Raw genomic sequence first — 18,260 nt, 5'->3', positions numbered from 1 at the left:
CTGAAGGGAGGCGTTGTGGAACACAAGGGGTGGGGAGCAGGGGTGAAGTAAGAAAGCTGGAGAGGTACAGGTGAACAGCACCCGTATTATGCAAGACCTCAAATGCCATCACAAGGACGTTAGTCTTCATCCTAGAAATGAAGGTAAGCCTTAGGGAGAAGAGGGGTTATGACATTGGTTTTGTGTTTTTAAAAGATCACTCTGACTGCAGTGAGGACAGACTTGAGGGGGGTGGGGGAAGTCTGAGGGGATGTAGAGAGGCCAGTGAGGGTCTACTGCAGTTGCCTGTGGCAGAGATGACAGTGATCTGGACACAGAATGTCACTGGAGACAGATAAGTGGAGAGGGAAAGTTAACAAGATTAGGTGATGGATTGGATGTGGGGAAGGAGGTGTCAGGAGTAATTCCTAGGTTTCTGACCCATGTGAAGAGATGGAGAGTGGCTCTATTCTCTCAACTGGAGAACAATGAAAAGAGAATAGGTCAGTAAGGAATAAATGAATTCCATCTTGAACACGTTGAGTTTGGGGTACTTCAGAGGGAAATATCCAGTGTTGATGAATACATGGGTTTGCAGTCAGAGTGGGAGGTTTGGATTTTTGACATACAATTTAGGAGTCGATGTATGCAGGTGGTAGTTGAAACTATGGGCAAGGAAGGGTAAGACCGCCTAGGAAAAGCGGATAGAGAGAGAAGGGAAGAGAGTGCATAATTTAGCCTCAAGCAACAGCAACTTAAAATGCTCAGGTAAAGGAGAGCGAGCCTGGAAGGGAGACAAGGAAGGATCTGGCAGAGAGGGTAGAAGGCAGGAGAGAACGGCCCTAGGGAAACCAAGGCAGGGAATGACCACTCACTCCTCTTTATCTGAAGACAGGCTTTTCCTGCTTCTAAATGTACATGGCGGTCCCTTAGCTCTTAACTCTGAATTCCCAGGGAAGATGTGATGGACCCATCTTGTTCCTGTCCACTGCTGACTCAGCGGGGAGGAGGAGGCTGCAGGGTCACCTCTTTGAGTGCAGATGCAGTTCTCAAAGGAAAAGAACTCAATATCATCTCAGTATTTTCCTCTCCTCTCCCTATTCTTAAAGTCCTTATGGTCACTCATTGCCCTCTCTGCCCAGTTCAGCCCTCATCATGTTCTGAACATGGCCACCTCCTTTCTGTCCTTCGCAAAGATCAAAGTTCAAGACACCTACACTGACCACCTTAGCTATCCAAAGGTAGATCCCTTATTTAAGTAATCTCTACACCCCATGCAGCTTCAGCTAATGACCCTGAGATCAAGAGTCTTCTGACCGAGCCAGCCAGGCGCTCCATAGAGACATTTTGGTTGTCACATCTTGGGAGACAGCAGTGCTATTGGCATCTAGTGGGTCGAGGCTTAGCAGCATCCAACAGCCTCACAATCGAGAATGAGCCTGTCCAAAATGTCAAAAGTTCTAAAATTGAGAAGCCTCTGTTACCTTGTTCACCATCATATCCTCAGCACCTAGCACAAAGCCTGATACCTAGGAGGTATTCAATAAGAACTTATTAAATGAACGAATGACAGAATTGAGTTGACTATAGATACCCCAAGGCGGTTGTCTCTGTGCTGCATTTATCTTTCTCTTTCCTGGTATTCCTCTTCTCCCTAGGAAAATAAGCATTGGATGTTTTTATAATGGCTACACATACTAGTCATGTCTCCCATGGTCAAGATAATACGTTTCTGGAAAACCACTGGTAAGCATCTTTGATTTTTTAAATGAAAACAATAGCAACAAAGTTTTGTTCAAGGCAGTTGAAGGGGGTATACTTGTCTTGAAGTGAGACTGGATAAATGATCATGGCATCATCTTATGCCCAATGGCTTCAGTTTTCTCGCTACCAGAACGATAGAATAAAATGTCTTATGAACCTGGGGTCCACCTTTTATCAGGCCTCTACAGCATCCCTTCCCAGTTACTGTACAGAAATAAAAATGTCTCTGGAGACCCTTATAATGTGGAATCAAATGTCTAGTGCTGGGACATTGACCAATCATTCACTGTGTGTTTTGTAGCATGAGAAGAACCAATGACAGAAATCCAAAGAAGCAGTTGGACCAGAAGGATATCTGTGGACTTGGCCAAAATCCAGACAATGGACTACTGGTTACACATGTTAACCAGACACAGGACTTACTGGTAAAAACCATAGTGCTTTAACTGAGTCATAGTGCTTACAAATCATAGTCCGGAAATGCAGAATGTGTTCTTTCTTTCCTCACATAGAATCTTGGGGTTAAAAAGATCAGTTAAGCATTCATCTCTAATCCTCTGCCTTTGTTTGTTTGTTTTACAGAAAGAGTGTAAGTGGGGGCAGAGAGGGGTCAAAGGAGAGAGAAAGAATCCCAAGCAGGCTCCACATCCAGCATGGAGCCCAATGCAGGGCTCAATCCCACAACCCTGAGATCATGACATGAACTGAAAGCAAGAAACACATACTTAACTAATTAAACCATCCTCTGCCTTTAGAAATGACAGGAATCTCTATGCTTTTATGCAAAATTATAATGCCTTCTTGACCATATCATTAAATCTTCAGGAGTAAATGAAGACTGTCTATAATATGAAAGCCTGAAGACTGAGGAATGTAATTCTAAAATTCCTCTTTCTAAGATTTGTCTTTCTGTTAAGATTCTCTAAAACCTAGATCCAAAACTCAGTTTCAAGAAATGCTATCAAAACAGGAGCAATATGGCAGGAGAATTAACTTCTAGAATAACCAGAACTGTGGTTTTAGGCTGACTTTTAGGTTTTAGTTCATGTCAGTCAACTATTTTCCCACAATGGTGGCTAGACTGTACAGAACTCAAAATTTACTCTACCATAGAAACCGGTGTGATCAGGAGCTGTTAGGTGCAAGCCTGGCCTATAATCATCTACCTAATCTATACAAGAGTTTAAAGATGATACCTTTGAAACGACATTCAGTCAATAAACAATACAGCTTTAAGGCTGGTAATTAAACAATCAGGAAAATGGTCCTATTTTACTTTTCTCAAGCATTAGCACCAGTAGGAAAGCAATTTTAATGAAAAGAAAATGAGGAGACGTTAATACAGTCTTGAGATTCTGGGGGATTCTTTCAATGACTTCAGATGTTGATAATACGGGTTTTTGCTTCATCTAATTTCATATCAAATATGTGACTTCCCAGGTGTACAGGGGCCACTCCTACATCAGCCACAGCTGGGACCTCCTATACCTCACAAATGAATAACAGTGGGAAAGAGGAAAAGGATCACCCCAAATTAAAGTGCTTCAGTGTGAAGCACATACCTTATTATATGATCAGTCTGCCCTACAGTCAGAATCTATAATATATATGTGTTAATGGTGGATCTTCAAATATTAATCATACAAAATCCGTGTCCCATAACATGATGAATTATTTCAAATTCAAGTATAATGGAAGAAAGGGAGTTGAGTTCTGAAAGATGAAGAGAGTGACACCTAGTGTTCATACAATGTAAAGCAGAGTTTCCCTAAATGTGAGATGGGGACCATGATTTTAATTGGTGCTGTTCAAGGGCAGGACATTAATTAGCATAAAATCACATGAGAAATTTATCTTTTTATCAGTTCTCCCTCAATCCTTCATTAGAATAGTCACAGTTCGGAGCTAACTTGAGCTTGGATTTGAATCCGAGCTGCATCACTTACCAGCTTATGTGACTGGGAAAACTATTTAAATTCTCTATACCTCATTTTTCTTTCTTTTTAATTAAAAAAACTTTTAATGTTTATTTTTGAGAGAGAGACGGAGCATGAGCAGGGGAGGGGCAGAGACAGAGAGGGAGACACAGAATCCAAAGCAGACTCCAGGCCCTGAGCTGTCATCAACAAGCTTGACACAGGGCTTAAACCTATGAACCATGAGACTACGAATTGAGTCGAAGTTGGACAGTCAACTAACTGAGCCATCCAGATGCCCCATGTGCCTCAGTTTTCTTGTCAGTAAAATGGGGTAATGATAGTAACAACTTTGTAGAAATAAATGAGTTAATATATGGATACTGCTTGACACATAATAAGTGCTATTCAAGTGTTTGCTCTTAGTGTTCACACTTCTTTAACACTTGTTAATTTCTTTTCTTTTCTTTTTTTTTTTTTTTGCTAATTTCCTTTAGAAACAGGGCAGTGAGCAGACTTCAGGCATACAACTGAGGGCGTCCAATGCTATCTAGCTGGAATATAATAACATTTCATTTTCATTGAAGGGAGAAATAAGGATCATTGTTCAGATCTGGTTTGGTTTTGTTGTTGTTTAAGTTTTTATGTATTTATTTTGAGAGAGAGAGAGCGGGGAGGGGCACAAGTGGGTGAGGGGCAGAGAGAGGGGGAGAGAATCCCAAGCAGGGTCCATGCTGAGCCCAAAGCACAATTGTGAGATCCATGACCTGAGTCAAAACCAAGAGTCGAACGTCAAACAGACTGACCCACCCAGGCGCCCAGTTGTTGAGATGTTAACGCAGTGACATGCCCGGCTGAGTGCTATCATAGCTTCACATGCCTGTTTTACAGGTGAAAAAAGAGCCTCACCCACTGGGCCAGCATCACAAAGCAAGTAGATAGAGAACCCCACATACTGCACTTTCTTCTCTCCTGCTCTTCTTTAGACTTTCCTCTTCCTGTGTCCTCTAACCCTGTCTAGTGGAACTCAGTCAGCTACCCACAGAATTTTCAACCCCCTGTGCTCCACCTCACCCACTACAATGAAAGCCCTGACAAATACAAGCCCAAGAAGCACCTACTTAGGGTTCAAGCAGGTGCCCGGGAGATGGGCGCAGCCATTTTTTTGAATGTAGATGGGAGTCTCGATGGGATAAACAGCGTGTAGCCTACTCCCCAGGCATCAGGTGTTGCAGGGCAGTCTCTGTCATAGTGGGACTGAGCTGGCCTCCGGTATGGTGCCATTCCACACCCTGAGTGAGTCATGGCCAACTCTGGCAGTGTTTACATCCTAGCTATATCACACAAACTGCAGTGATCGCGCTGGAAGCCCTGTCTGAACCAGGCCTTGCACGCCTACCCAGCCCCTACTCATGTCACCTTACAAAAAGCAGCAGCCACCTTTCTGCCCCTCAAATGCTCTGACTCCTTTTCTGCTCCATGCCTCTCCCCAGAATGTGTGTTCCCTAGCTATGCACAGGGCTGGCTCCTTCTTGACCTCCAGGTCTTGACTCACAGAAGCCTCCTCTGATCCCTGCCCCAGCTGAAGTGACCTCTCCATCCCCACCCTATTCACTGTCTATCACATTCCCTGCTCTATTTTCTTTTCTTTCTTTTTTTAAAAATTTATTTTTGAGAGAGAGAGAGAGACAGAGCACAAGCTGGGGAGAGGCATTGAGAGAGAGAGAGAGAGAGAGAGAGAATCCGCAGCAGGCTCCAGGCTCTGAGCTGTCAGCACAGAGCCCGACGTGGGGCTCAAACTCAGAAACTGAGAGCAAGACCTGAGCCAAAGTCAGACACTCAACTGACTGAGCCACCCAGGCACCCTGTCCATTTTCTTACTATAACTGTTCCTTTCTGAAATTTTATACATTGATTTCATTTTTTCTCTGCTGTCCACTTGCCCACTCTGGAACGTAAGCTCCAGGAAGGCAAGAACATTTCTGTCTTGTTCACACTGTAGCCCTACCACAAGTGACCGTGCCTAGTGTGTAGAAGAGCTCTGGAACACCCACCGGGGAGAGAAAGAAATGCCTCCAGGAGAGGCTGATCAAGGCCAGGTGGGCTCAAAGCCTCTGATTAGTTTTCTCCACCGTGTGGTTCCCAGAAAGCATCACCAATGTTGAATGCTTGCCATGGACAACTTCAGCTCCATCACCAAGGCCACCACCCAAATCCTGAGCTTGGGACTATGTAACTGTGTCATTAGGTATAAACAAGGGGTATAGTCCTTTTCATGGCCAGACTCCTATAATGAAATTCTATATGTAAAACTTTTACCTGCTGCTCCTGTTTCCTCTGGACTAGACAGGATAAGCCCATTCCCCTCCATCAGCCAACAAATGTTTGTTGAGGACCCTTCAGACTGATGGAAGACAAAACTCATACACTTGGAAAAATACAGAAAATCCAAGTGTAGAAATAAACAAAGACCACCCGAGTGAGAACAGGCAATTTATTCAGAGCTTGCCCTAGTGAGGGAGTCAGCCACCGTCTCTTGTGTTTGGCAGAGACTCAAAGGCAGGGGAGTGGGAAAGCTTTATAGTAATAAAGGGGAAAACTTCGTGTGTGCCCTGAAGGAAGGGGTTGGCATAAGGAAGTTGGAGGCGGGCATCTCATAGGATTGGTTTTGAGGGCGTATTTGGCCTTTTCTGAGCTGGATGTGGGATAAAAAATAGGAAAGCCAGCAATCTTAGACTAGTCCTGACCCTTCTGAACCAGTGGCTACAGTTGTGGTTTGGCTTCGTGCACTGGCGGCTACAGAGGTCATGGGTTGGAGTTGTATTGTTGTATATGGTCTGGCCGTTGTTAGTCTGTATATTCAGTCTCTCATGAGGCAGGATGTGGTGAGTGACACTTGAATTGTCTAGCCACATTCTGGGGATGAGGTGACAGATGAGAATGGGGATTTCAGAGCAACTGGCTCAGGACACAGGCCTCCTCATTCCTCAGTTTCCTCAGCAAGGTGAGTTCTTGAACAGACTACATTCACAGTTGGCAACTCTTGGACATCTGTGTGGAGGGAACCTAGGGCATCCTCAGCCTTGCCCTCTCTCTCCTCAGTTTTCTGTTTGATTCTGGCTCTGTCTCACAGAGGCTGCAGGGAGATAAGACCCAACCTTCAGCTTGGGAGGACCCGGAAGACTGGCTTTCCACGCACAGTTTACAGTTTGAGAGGCTCACCTTGGCTGACCTGATTAACCAGGGCACCACAGTGCTGTAAGTCTGACTTCACTCCCTTCACCCCCAAGCCTTCAATGACACGCCCCACCCCCAGACTGGAGACACCCCTTCATAAGACTTTGCTTCTTCAGGGAGGAGGGCAGCAGTGTCATGAGGAAAGTACACTTCTCCACCCAGATCATCCACCAATTTGAATCAAAGCTTTCTGGGTAAGTATGTTTTTCAGTCTCTTCTCAAAAACCCCAGAGCTCCAGAATTTCCTCATTTCAGCAGCCTGAAAGTAACTTTGTTCAGACAACAATCTCTGGGTTCTCAGACTGCTCTTTCCCACTTCCAGCCCTGATTCCCTTTTTCCTCAAATGAAGAGATTGAACCATACCAATTTTTCTCAGCCCTTTAAAACCCATGAGCCATTTGGGCACCTGGGTGGCTCAGTTGGTTGGGCATCCAACTCTTGACACCAGTGCAGGTCATGATCTCAGAGTTCATGAGATGGAGCCCACATCAGGGTCTGTGCTGGGTGTGGAGCCTGCTTGGAATTCTCTCTCCCTCTTTCTGTCCCTCCCATGCTTACATTCTCTATAGATAGATAGATAGATAGATAGATAGATAGATAGATAGATATCAATGGAAAGAATGGATTATTTAGTAAACTGTTTTGGATAGTAAGCTTACCATTTAGAAAAGAAGAAATGAATTGATGCACCAAAGTAACATGGTAAATGAATATAAAAATTGACATCTCTGAAGTTAAAAAAAAAAAAAAAAGAAAAGAAAATATGCGAGTTGACTGTGTGGTCTTAGAAATAAAGAGAAGACCTTTCTATATTTGCAAAGTCAGACTCTATTAATAAAAAGACTATGATTGTATTTTAAGGGTAAACAATAGCCTTTGTACAATACACATGAAAGGGTAATATTCTGGGGCGCCTGGGTGGCTTAGTCGGTTAAGCGTCCGACTTTTGCTTAGGTCATGATCTCACGGTTTGTGGGTTCGAGCCCCGCGTCGGGCTCTGTGCTGACTGCCAGCTCAGAGCCTGGAGCCTGTTTCAGTCTGTGACTCCCTCTCTCTCTGACCCTCCCCTGCTCACGCTGTCTCTCTCTCTCTCTCCTAGAAATAAATAAACATTAAAAAAAATTAAAAACAAAAAAAGAAAGGGTAATATTCTATATAATGAGGCCTTACAAAGCAACATGAAACCAAACATAAAAATTGAAAAATGGACAAAGAAAATGAATAAACAATTCAGAACATGGAATACAGAACACTAAAAGCATATATAAGCATATATTTTTTATTTTATTTTTTACTTTTTTTTAATGTTTATTTTTGAGAGAGACAGAGTGAGCACACAAGCAGGGGAGGGGCAGAGAGAGAGAGAGGGAGACACAGAATCCCAAGCAGGCTCCAGGTGCTCAGCTGTCAGCACAGAGCCTGATGTGGGGCTCGAACTCATGAGCTGTGAGATCATGACCTGTGAGATCATGACCTGAACCAAAGTCAAGACACTTAACCAACTGAGCCACCCAGGCACCCCTAAAAGTATATATATCTTAATGTTCACTCTTTCTAGTAATCAAAGAAATTCAGCGTGCATGCTCTCTCTCTCCCTCTCTCAAAATAAACAATTAAAAATAAAATCCATGGGCCCTTTGGTTGAGCACATAAAACCTCACACCTTCATTTGATGTGAAATAGTTAAGAGTGACTACTTTCAACGACAGACTGATTGAGCTTATACTTTTGCAAATTGCATGTCAAAACCAGATTTTCATAGCATATGTATATATTCCATCCCTGCTGTAGCAATCTGTGATCCATGATTACTATTTGTGTAAAGTTTCTTAAAAGGCTATAATAATAATTAATACCCATCATTTATTAACATGTCAGGAATTCTGCCAAGGCCTATGTGCATTATCTTATTTAAACCTCTCCGCTTCTCTTTTGCCTTTTGGCTAAGATCGAGTATAGTATCTGTTCTTATCAGTTTAAACCTCTCAACACCTGGAAATACAGTGTCACTCTCAAGCCAGTTATCTAAAATTCAGTTGATAACTGACCAATTTGCCAGATTTATCAAAACATTTTAACTAACTTTTGTAACAATTTATATTGGGTATGAAGGTTTAAACAGGTTCTTAAAGAATTCTGCAATATTTTGGCAGACTTTTTAAATGTTTATTTCTTTATTTGTGAGGGAGAGAGCACGAGTGGGAGAGGGGCAGAGAGAGGGAGACAGGGAATCCGAAACAGGCTCCAAGCAGCAGCACTGAGTCCAAATCCTCAAACTGTGAGATCATTGAGATCAGGACTTGAGTTGAAGTTGGAGGCTTCACCGGCTGAGTCACTGAGGCTCCCCTTGGCTGATTTTATTTTTGAATCAGGCATGTTAAGGAATGTTCAAGCCTCTTCAGTAAATTCAAATTGACTTTCAGGGAATCAATTTGATTTTCAGCAAATTGACTATTGGCAAGTTGACTTGGGTAGAGCCCTGGAATTATCTTCATGTTGGAGATGATGAAGCTTAGGTTCAGAGAGGTTACCACACCTGTTGAAGGTCACACAGCTAGTAAATGGCAAAACTGGATCTCAAGGACCAGCATGTCTCATTATGAAGCTCATACTCTAAGCTCTATTTGTACCTTAAAACTGTCCGCACCACCCAGTCCCCCATGATTTCACATCAAAGGTCTTGCTTGCCCTTCAGGAGGCTCCCAAATCCCACCTGCTCTCAATGAGGGCAATTCAGTTAAATTCAAGTGATGAGTCCTTAAATGGAGAACCTGTTACATGCTGTCTCCACCCAGCCATTGGAATGGTTTACAATAAGGCAAGTTCAAGAAGATCCCCCAGCTCCCTTTTGGAAACTAAGTCTTTTTCCGTTAATCAGTCCACGGAGAACACACTGCTGAACTGCCACTGTTGGGCATTTATGATCATCTCCCGGTGACTAGGAAGTCTCACCTGAGGAGACACAGGTTTGAGAAGAGCAAGACATTACCCAAAAATCCTATCCACACTTTCTTCCCACGCATGTAAGTGGCTGTTGCTCGCTGATGAAGCTGACCTTGGGTGATGAGGCTTTCTGGTGTTTTGGCAGAGCTATTGAACTCTATCAACAGAGAATCCAGTGGCTCGCAGAAAGCAGCAGGAAGGTAAGAGACTCGGATTTCATTCTCCACCCCGTTTCCTCCTTCCATCTGTATTTGTTACAATCCTTTCAGCTGCAAATGATAGACCTCCAACTTAAACTGGCTTAAACTAAAAAAAGGAATTTCTCAACCTACATAAGTGAATAGCCCAAACACAGCTGTATCCATGGGCTCAGATGATGTCATCCCTTTGTCAGTGGGCTCTGCTTTCCTCGGGTTTTATTCTTAGGAAGGCTCTCCCCAACTCGGGAAAGTGGTCACCAGCAGCTCTAGGCTTACATGACACCTGCTGAAGTGACATTTTGAAGAAGTCCTTACCTTCCTTTCCCAGTGTACCCTCCCAAGTCCTAGGATTGACTCTCTCTGGGCCAATTTAGATCATCACCGTAGCCAAGGGGTGAGATAAGCTAACTGGCTAGACCTGGAACTAGAAGGTGGGGGACATGCAGGGAGATTGGGTATGTACCCCCAAACCTCATAGACTGAGAAAGGGGGACAGGTGGTAGCACATGGAAAGCCAGAGTGCTGTTACCAGAAGAGGAAATGGATCCTGGACAGGTGAAAACAACAGATGTTCCCCTAAGCCATTTAACTTCAGACCCACAGTTAAAGTCATGACTAAGGCTGATCATCTGGACATAACTTCTCTGGGAAGTTTGAATAAATGCTTTCCTCAGACCCAAAGGGTTGAAAAGTGATCATGGGCAAATTAACCTTTGTTTTGCTTTCTTATTTGTGTCCACCTGTTTTCCTCCCGCTGATACATTACTGGCTCACCATTTGCTTCATTTTAGGTAATCCTCAATTCTTGCTTTAACCCTGGGACAGGCAGATGCTGAAATTCGTGCTCCCTGCTCCCAACCCCCACCCCTACACAAGACCAGTAGGTGACAACATAGTGCTGAGGCTGCTTGTCACAGCCGATTCCCTGGTGTCATCTACATTTCAGATCCAGAGCCTTCTTCACCCACTTAGACTGGTCAGTGGATGCATGAATCCAGCTTTGGCATGCCCCATCTGGTTGCACTTGATAACACAGGCAGAGAAAACCCTGAGGGATGAAACCTTCACATACTCCAAAAACATCCATTCAGGGAATGCTCTGCACACCTCCTCACCCCCATTTCACCTATCCTAGCCCTTTTGACAAAGGAGGCAGGGATTGCCAGACCCTTTTTTCCTGTACCTTTTTCTTTCTTTTTTAATGTTTATTCATTTTTGAGAGGGAGAGTGTGAGTAGGAGGGGCAGAGAGAGGTGGGGAGACAGAGGATCTGAAGTAGAATCCGTGCTGACAGCAGTGAGCATCAGGCTCGAACTCACGAACTGTGAGATCATGACCTGAGCTGAAGTTGGACACTCAACCCACTGACCCTCCCAGGTGGCCCTGCTGTACCCTTTTCTGATGGAGCAACAGAGGAACCATGAAATAAGCCCAGATTGGATCCCAGGGAAGCAATCACCCCTAAACCAATTCGTGGGTTCTCTGGGTGCTGAGGCAGCCCGGGGTGCTGGATAGGCCAGCACTGGGCCCACTTCCTGACTACTGTCAGCAAGGCCATGGGCAAGTGTCTGTCTTCTCTAGGTGTCTGTTTCCATATTTATGGAGGGTATTATGGCTTAAAATAAGTGGCATGCTGACAAATCTGGCCCACAGCCATGCTTTTCTTGGCCCACACAGTTTAAAATGTTTCTTAAGTTAGTTGCCAAGATTGAAAATTCTGTTGTTTCATGTTTATGTCTGTTTTTTAGCCCTCTCTTGAAAAATGGGAATACCTAGCATCACCAGGCTCCAATTCCGTCTTAAGTACTTATCCAGTTATTTCCACAGGAAAACATCTAGAATTCTAATGGCTATAAGTGTAAGAGAATGAACGTTTTCAATGATAAAAGCTCTAAAGGCAGTTTCCTTAAATTTTAAAAGGAATAGAACTGGCTCTAGATTTGAGCTCCTTTTGGCCCCTGAGGATTGGTAGTGTGTTGGAGGCCTCAGACCTCATCTGGGTCATGAGTTCAGCAAATACTGATTGGAGGATTACTTTGTATTGGGCACTGGTCCAGGATTAAGGGTTAGAAACATGACCGATATGAAGATCCCTCCTTCACGGAGATTATAGTCCAGTGCGAGAGGACAATGAATAATTTAGCAAATCACATGCAAGATCAAGTTAATGACAGTGCTTAAAGAGAAGTAAAGCAAAGTAAGGGAGTCGAGAGTAGGAATGAAGGAGGGCTGTGCTTCTTTTAAATGTTTGTTTATTTTTGATATAGGGGAAAGGGGAGAGGGACAGAGAGAGGGAGACAGAGAATCTGAAGCTGACTTCTCCTTACCATTGTAGAGCCCAACACGGGGCTTGAACTCAAGAGCTGTGAGATCATGACCTGAGCTGAACTCAGACATTTAACCAACTGAGCCACCCAGGGATTCCAAAGGAGGGCTATTTAAATACAATGGTCAAGGAGGAGGCATTTGAACAGACAACTGACCTGAAGGAAATGAGGCCATTCCCATGTAGACATCTAGGGGAGAATGTTCCAGGCAGTGGAAACAGCAAATGCCCAGGCTCTAAGACAAGAACAGGCTTAGCATGTTCTAGAAGCAGCAAGCAGGCCAGTACAGCAAGCACAGAGTGAACAACGTGGAGAAGGGGAGGAGATGAGGCTCAAATCAGGAATGTCCTTGCAGGGTTCAGATCTTATTCCATAGGTGAGGGTTTTAAGCAGGGAAGTGACATGATCTGACAAGTTTCAAAAAAGTCATTGTTGCTGCTTCATAAATTGATCAGAGAACAAAGACCAGGTCAGAATGATGGTGTCTTAGGCTCAAGGACTCAGGTGGATTGAATGAGAAATTGTGGACTCAGGGCTTAGCTTGGAGGTAGACCTGGCAAGGCTGATGGACTGCCTGGGCTTGGGGTCAGAGTGGCTGGGGGTGTGTTCCAGGCTGTTCACGAGAGGACCAGGTGTGAGGAGGAAAATCAAGAGGTCTTGGTTTCAGCGCATGGAGTCTGAGAGGCTTGCGGGACAGTTGGGCAGAGACACAAGCGGGCAGTTGAATGCACATGTTTGGAGCTGCAGGAGAGCCCTGCCTCCTGGATTATCATCAGTGTACAAATGGTATTCACATCCCTGAGACACGGGAGATCACATAGGGGATGAGTGCAAAACATCGGTTCTTAATGGGGGGGGGTGATTTTGTCCCCCCCCAGTCCACCCCAGGGGACGTTTGGTGTGGTCTGGAGAAATGGTTCGTTGTCCAGGCTGAGAGTGCGGCTTGCCAGAGAAGCTGCTGAACATTCTACAATGTATGGTCTGCTCCCCACAACAGGGGCTGTCCAGCTCAAACTGTCACTAGTTTAGGAGGCGCCTGCATGGCTCATTCGGTTAAGCATCTAACTCTTGATTTTGGCTAAGGTCATGATCTCACAGTTCAGGATTCAAGCCCCATGTCGGGCTTTGTGCTGACAGCCTGGAGCTGATTGGGATTCTCTGTCTCCCTCTCTCTCTCTGCCCCTTCCCCCTTTGATCTTTATCAAATGAACATTTAAAAAAAATTTTTTATAGTTTATTTATTTTTGAGACAGAGTATGAGTGGGGGAGGGACAGAGAGAGAGGGAGACACAGAATCCAAAACAGGCTCCAGGCGCTGAGCTGTCAGCATAGAGCCTGATGCAGGGCTTGAACCCACGAACCGTGAGATCTGACCTGAGCTGAAGTTGGACGCTTAACCGACTGAGCCACCCAGGCACCCCATCAGATGAACATTTTTTAAAAATGTCAAAAGTTCGGGGTTTGACAAACCCTGGTGTAGATAAGGAAGAGAAAGGAGGATGGATCCCTAACCCTGTGCTTCTCAAACTTTTATGGAAGCCAAGTCTCTTTTGGTAGTGGAGGAGGGCAGATTTTGTTAAAATGCAGACTCTAATTAGGCAAGTATAGGGTGGGACTTGAGATTTTACATCTAGCAAGTTCTCAGGACAGTCCCCTATTTAGACTTTGGGAGGAGAGGGGGGAGGGTAAGAAGAACTGGCCAGCAAGTGGAAGAAAAAATAGGAAAATGTGACGGCCTAGAAGACAAGTGTATTTATTAAGTACTTCAACTTGTCACATTCTTGACACAGCCAAATGGTGTCCTATGGCACTCAGAACTGGATAAAGCGGAGAACTTACATTTGACCATTGGGTCTGGCAAGAGTGAGCTCATTGATCACCTTGTCACGTGTGGTTCAGGGGAGCAAGGAGGTGACAGCCTAATATGAGGGGGTCGCAGAGAAATGGGGGGTAAAGAAGCAACTCTAAAACAGGAAGCAGAGAAATGCGGGGGTGGGGGGTAAGCAGAAGGGAGAGGTGGGGTCCTGAAAGGTTTATTTCCTTTTTCCAATGGGCAATAGTACAGCGTATTTGTATGGTGATGGAAATGGTACAACAGACAAGGAGGAACTGGGGGTCCAGGAGAAGGGATAGTGACAGTAGCAAAGTCCCGATTTGACAAAAGATGAGCCAGTAATGGGAGCCACAGGGTTGGCCTTGGGAGCTTTGGTAGTTGCCATAGATACATTGTAACAAGGGGAAAGCTGAAGTGTGGGGGCAAAGAGGGGCAGGCAAGCATGGAAAGATTAAAAAACAAAACAGGGCTGGGGCACCTGGGTGGCTCAGTCGGTTTAGCGTCCGACTTTGGCTCAGGTCATGATCTCACGGTTCGTGGGTTCGAGCCCCACGTTGGGCTCTGTGCCGACAGCTCAGAGCCTGGAGCCTGTTTCTGATTCCGTGTCTCCCTCTCTCTCTGACCCTCCCCTGATCATGCTCTTTCTCTCTCGCTCTCTCTCTCAGAAATAAATAAAACATTACGAAACAGAACAGGGGCCCCTGGCTGGCTCAGTCAGTGAAGCATGTGATGCCTGATCTCAGGGTCACGAGTTTAAGCCCCACATTGGGTGTGGGGATTACTTAAAAAAGGAATAAAATAAAAAATAACTTAAACAAACAAAACCAAACTCTGGTTCATTTCTCTTGTCTCAGTGAAATCGGAGACAAAAATCACTTTCTGAGGGAGTGTAGAAAGGAAATGTTGGGGTGTGAGAGATATAAAATACGCCTCTCTGAGAGCAGAAGTTAGTCAAACAGGAAAATTGGGCACGCAGAAAAGTGAGATTTCAGGCCAAAAGCATCAAATGGAACCCACGGCCCCCAGAGAACTAGCGGTTTCATATGAATGAAAATCCCAGTTCATGATGCAGCTGTACCAGGACGAAGTCCGAGGCCGAGTCAGACCGCATTGGCATATTGAATGCGAGAGCCGTTAGAAACAGAATTAGAAACTCACAGAAATACCATGGCAGCCGGCGAGCTTGACACATCTGCCTTTGATTGGAAGAGTGGGCGAAAAATAAATAAGGAGCTAGAGAAATGGAATAAAATCAGCTGATGGAATTAGATATCCGATTTTATATCTTACAAAGGACGCTTTTCTCTGGTCTCCAAATTGTCTTTAATGGACATGCGTTACTTTATAAGAGTAGATGCGAAGGAAAAAACACTTGTAAAGAGTAGGCTGCCAGGAGATAGGAGCACATACTGCCCAGATCAAGATGTCAAGTCTTGCTTTTTCCTCTTTAAAATGGGCCTGCCTTCTGCTGCTTTTTGTGGTCGGGGGTGTGTTCCAACGTCTGCATCATGCAGAGATGCCCAGTGAGAGGCTTCAGAGAAGCAGAGTTGTGCTGGCTATTTCCACACGCCCTCTTTGGTTTTAGGCATTTGGCCTCATCAAAGGAGCCAGAGTCGGCATCATCATTGATGTGTCTGCCATTGGCAGTGGTCCTCAGAAAGAGGCATTCCAAAACGACCTCCTGGTAAGTCTCTCTGGCACAGAGAAGTACCTGGCAACATTCCCTTAACCCCTTCCCTGTTGTGAACTTGCTCCTTGGCTTCCTTTATAGCAACTGCAAAATGGGATGTTTTGCAAAGAACAGTTCACACTTAATTAGCACCTAACTACCGTTATATGGTTATATGTTCTGCGAAACCCAACCATGGAGTCCTTTTCAGCTCCAGTATGAGCTTCTCATGTTCTTACCACAGCAGTCCCCTCTAGTGAGAATTTGCCAGAAGAGCTCCCTGTTCCCTGGAAAGAGGGCGGGAAGACTAATCAACTGGACTGACCCCAGCATAACATAGCCTCAGTCTCCTGGCCTTTTCTGCACCCAAGAGCTGTTTGCTTTGGCATCGTCCATAACAAAGAAGCTAAGAACTCTAGAGTTAGATGACTTGGGCTCAAGTTCCAGCCACCTCTGACACTTGGAGGCTGTGACCCTGCTACCTAATCTCCCTGTACCTAGGTTACCTCATCTGTAAAATGTGGAAGATAATAGTGGCCACCTGATGGGGTTGCCGTAGGATGAAAGGAGTTCACTCGAGTTAAGTGCTTGGTACAAAGTCTGGCATGGAAAAAAACCTCTGTAGCCTCTGTGAACTAATGTCGAGAGGCTATTTTCTTATGGGAACCTCTAGAACTTTGGAAGCAGTAGTCAGTTCAAGGACTTTTATTAGGGTTCAATATGGACTCATTGTCCAGAATTATCCCTTGTTCCTGGGCTCAGTGGATGTCAGGAAACAGTGCAGATGCCTTCATGACACATCCCCAGGGCTGAGTTTCTAAAGATCCCCCAGGCGAGCTGGTGGAATATTAGCCGGGGCAAGGGTCATGTTGGTGACATACGGATGAAATTCTGGGTAGCCAGGAAGAAGAGGGGGAGCTATCTTACTGCTGGGGATTCATCGGCTATAGCTTGAGAGCATCAAACAGGCTGGCATTGTGCCCATTGCATAGTCACCGTGTTTTGGCGAGAAACCACTGCCCCTGACCTCTGTCTCCCCTTTCTGGGTGCCACAGTGTAGGGTCCAACCATAGCTCGTGCTGAGATCAATAACCAAGATGCTCATGCCCCCTCCCCCCATACTGCATGACCCGAGAGTGTGGCCACCCTGATGAGATGCTCCAGAAGACATTAGTCTGCAGTCACTGGGAGTGAGTCAGGACACAGCCTCCCAGGGCGGTGTGCTGATCTACGGGCTGAGGCCAGTGCCCTGCCTCCACCATGCAGACAGGCTGGGATGGGTCACCAGGGCCACTCATTCCACATGTCCCTGCAACTCAGTGGGCAGGAAGCAAATGCCAGCTTGGGGCCACTAAGTGGCCCTGTCCCAGCACAGCTCACACCCCAGCCAACAGTGGGCAGCCCCGGCATGGGGAGTGAAGCCAGGCTCCATGTGGCCCACAGCTCCGGGAGTCAGTGATATCCCTCTGTCTGTCAGAGCCTCATTGATGAGCAGCTGAGCCACAAGGAGAAGCTGTATGTCCTGTCCTTCGGCACCACCACCAGCGCCCTCTGGCCAGACCCCGTGGAAGTCAGCCCCTCCACGTGAGTAACTACCCTGCCTTGGCCAGATTGTTTGCTGTTCATTTTCCTCCCTCTGCGGTAGTGTCTTTTGTGAATGAGCACATTGCAAACCCAAGACCCCAACAAGTCAGTGAGTACGAAGAGTCAATTCACAGAGCAGAAGCCCAGGGACCGGTAATCTTTGGAAAAGCGGCCAGCGTCGTGAGCAATCCACAAAATGAAAAGACAAGACAATCACAAGGTGCTATTTTCTCCAGCCAACTAGCAAAGATCATTTTGTTATTTTTAAAATAATACATGTTCATTTTTTAAAAATTCAGACAGTGTGGAGTTTGTCTGCGTGGCTTAGTCAGTTAAGCATCGACTTCGGCTCGGGTCATGATCTCACAGTTTATGGGTTCAAGTCCTGCACTGGGCTCTGCATTGACAGCTCAGAGCCTGGAGCCTCCTTCAGATTCTGTATCTCCCTCCCTCTCTGTGCCACCCCCTCTCTCTCTCTCAAAAATAAACATTAAAAAATTCAAACAGCATAAAAGGATAAATAATAGCAGAATTTCTGTCAAGTCCCAATAACTGTTTCTTCTACCTACGTCCACAGTTGGCCGCATATGTGCATCAGTGTGCTTATTAATAAACAGGAGTGCATTACACTGTCCTGCACTTTGACTTTTCACTTAATCTTGAACAGCATTCTCTCTCAGTACACACAGATCTACCTTATTATTTTTTAATGTTATTATTTATTTAATATTATTTTTAAAATTTATATTTGAGAGAGAGAAACTGTGAGTACATGTGAGCGAGGAAGGGGCAGAAAAAGAGGAAGAG

The 18,260-nt window shown here is 45.2% G+C and overlaps 1 protein-coding gene and 1 pseudogene across 1 annotated transcript in view; both read left to right on the top strand.

Moving 5' to 3' along the window:
• Positions 1-18,260, top strand: part of VWA3A (von Willebrand factor A domain containing 3A) — a 62,379-nt gene that overhangs the window by 2,593 nt on the left and 41,526 nt on the right. The window contains exons 2-8 of the mRNA XM_077760516.1: positions 1,638-1,725; positions 2,045-2,168; positions 6,793-6,917; positions 7,013-7,090; positions 9,986-10,040; positions 15,786-15,884; positions 17,347-17,453. Of these exons, the coding sequence (XP_077616642.1) occupies positions 1,664-1,725; positions 2,045-2,168; positions 6,793-6,917; positions 7,013-7,090; positions 9,986-10,040; positions 15,786-15,884; positions 17,347-17,453 (650 nt within the window). The 5' untranslated portion in view covers positions 1,638-1,663. The remainder of the gene's footprint in view (positions 1-1,637; positions 1,726-2,044; positions 2,169-6,792; positions 6,918-7,012; positions 7,091-9,985; positions 10,041-15,785; positions 15,885-17,346; positions 17,454-18,260) is intronic.
• LOC144228667 (U2 spliceosomal RNA) lies at positions 8,818-8,984 on the top strand (annotated as a pseudogene).

The sequence above is a fragment of the Crocuta crocuta genome, unplaced genomic scaffold (assembly GCF_008692635.1).
Source record: "Crocuta crocuta isolate KB4526 unplaced genomic scaffold, BGI_CrCroc_1.0 scaffold73, whole genome shotgun sequence".
NCBI classification, from domain to species: domain Eukaryota; kingdom Metazoa; phylum Chordata; class Mammalia; order Carnivora; family Hyaenidae; genus Crocuta; species Crocuta crocuta.
Note: the sequence above shows the minus strand (reverse complement) of the source record. Positions and strands in the feature narration are given on the sequence as shown.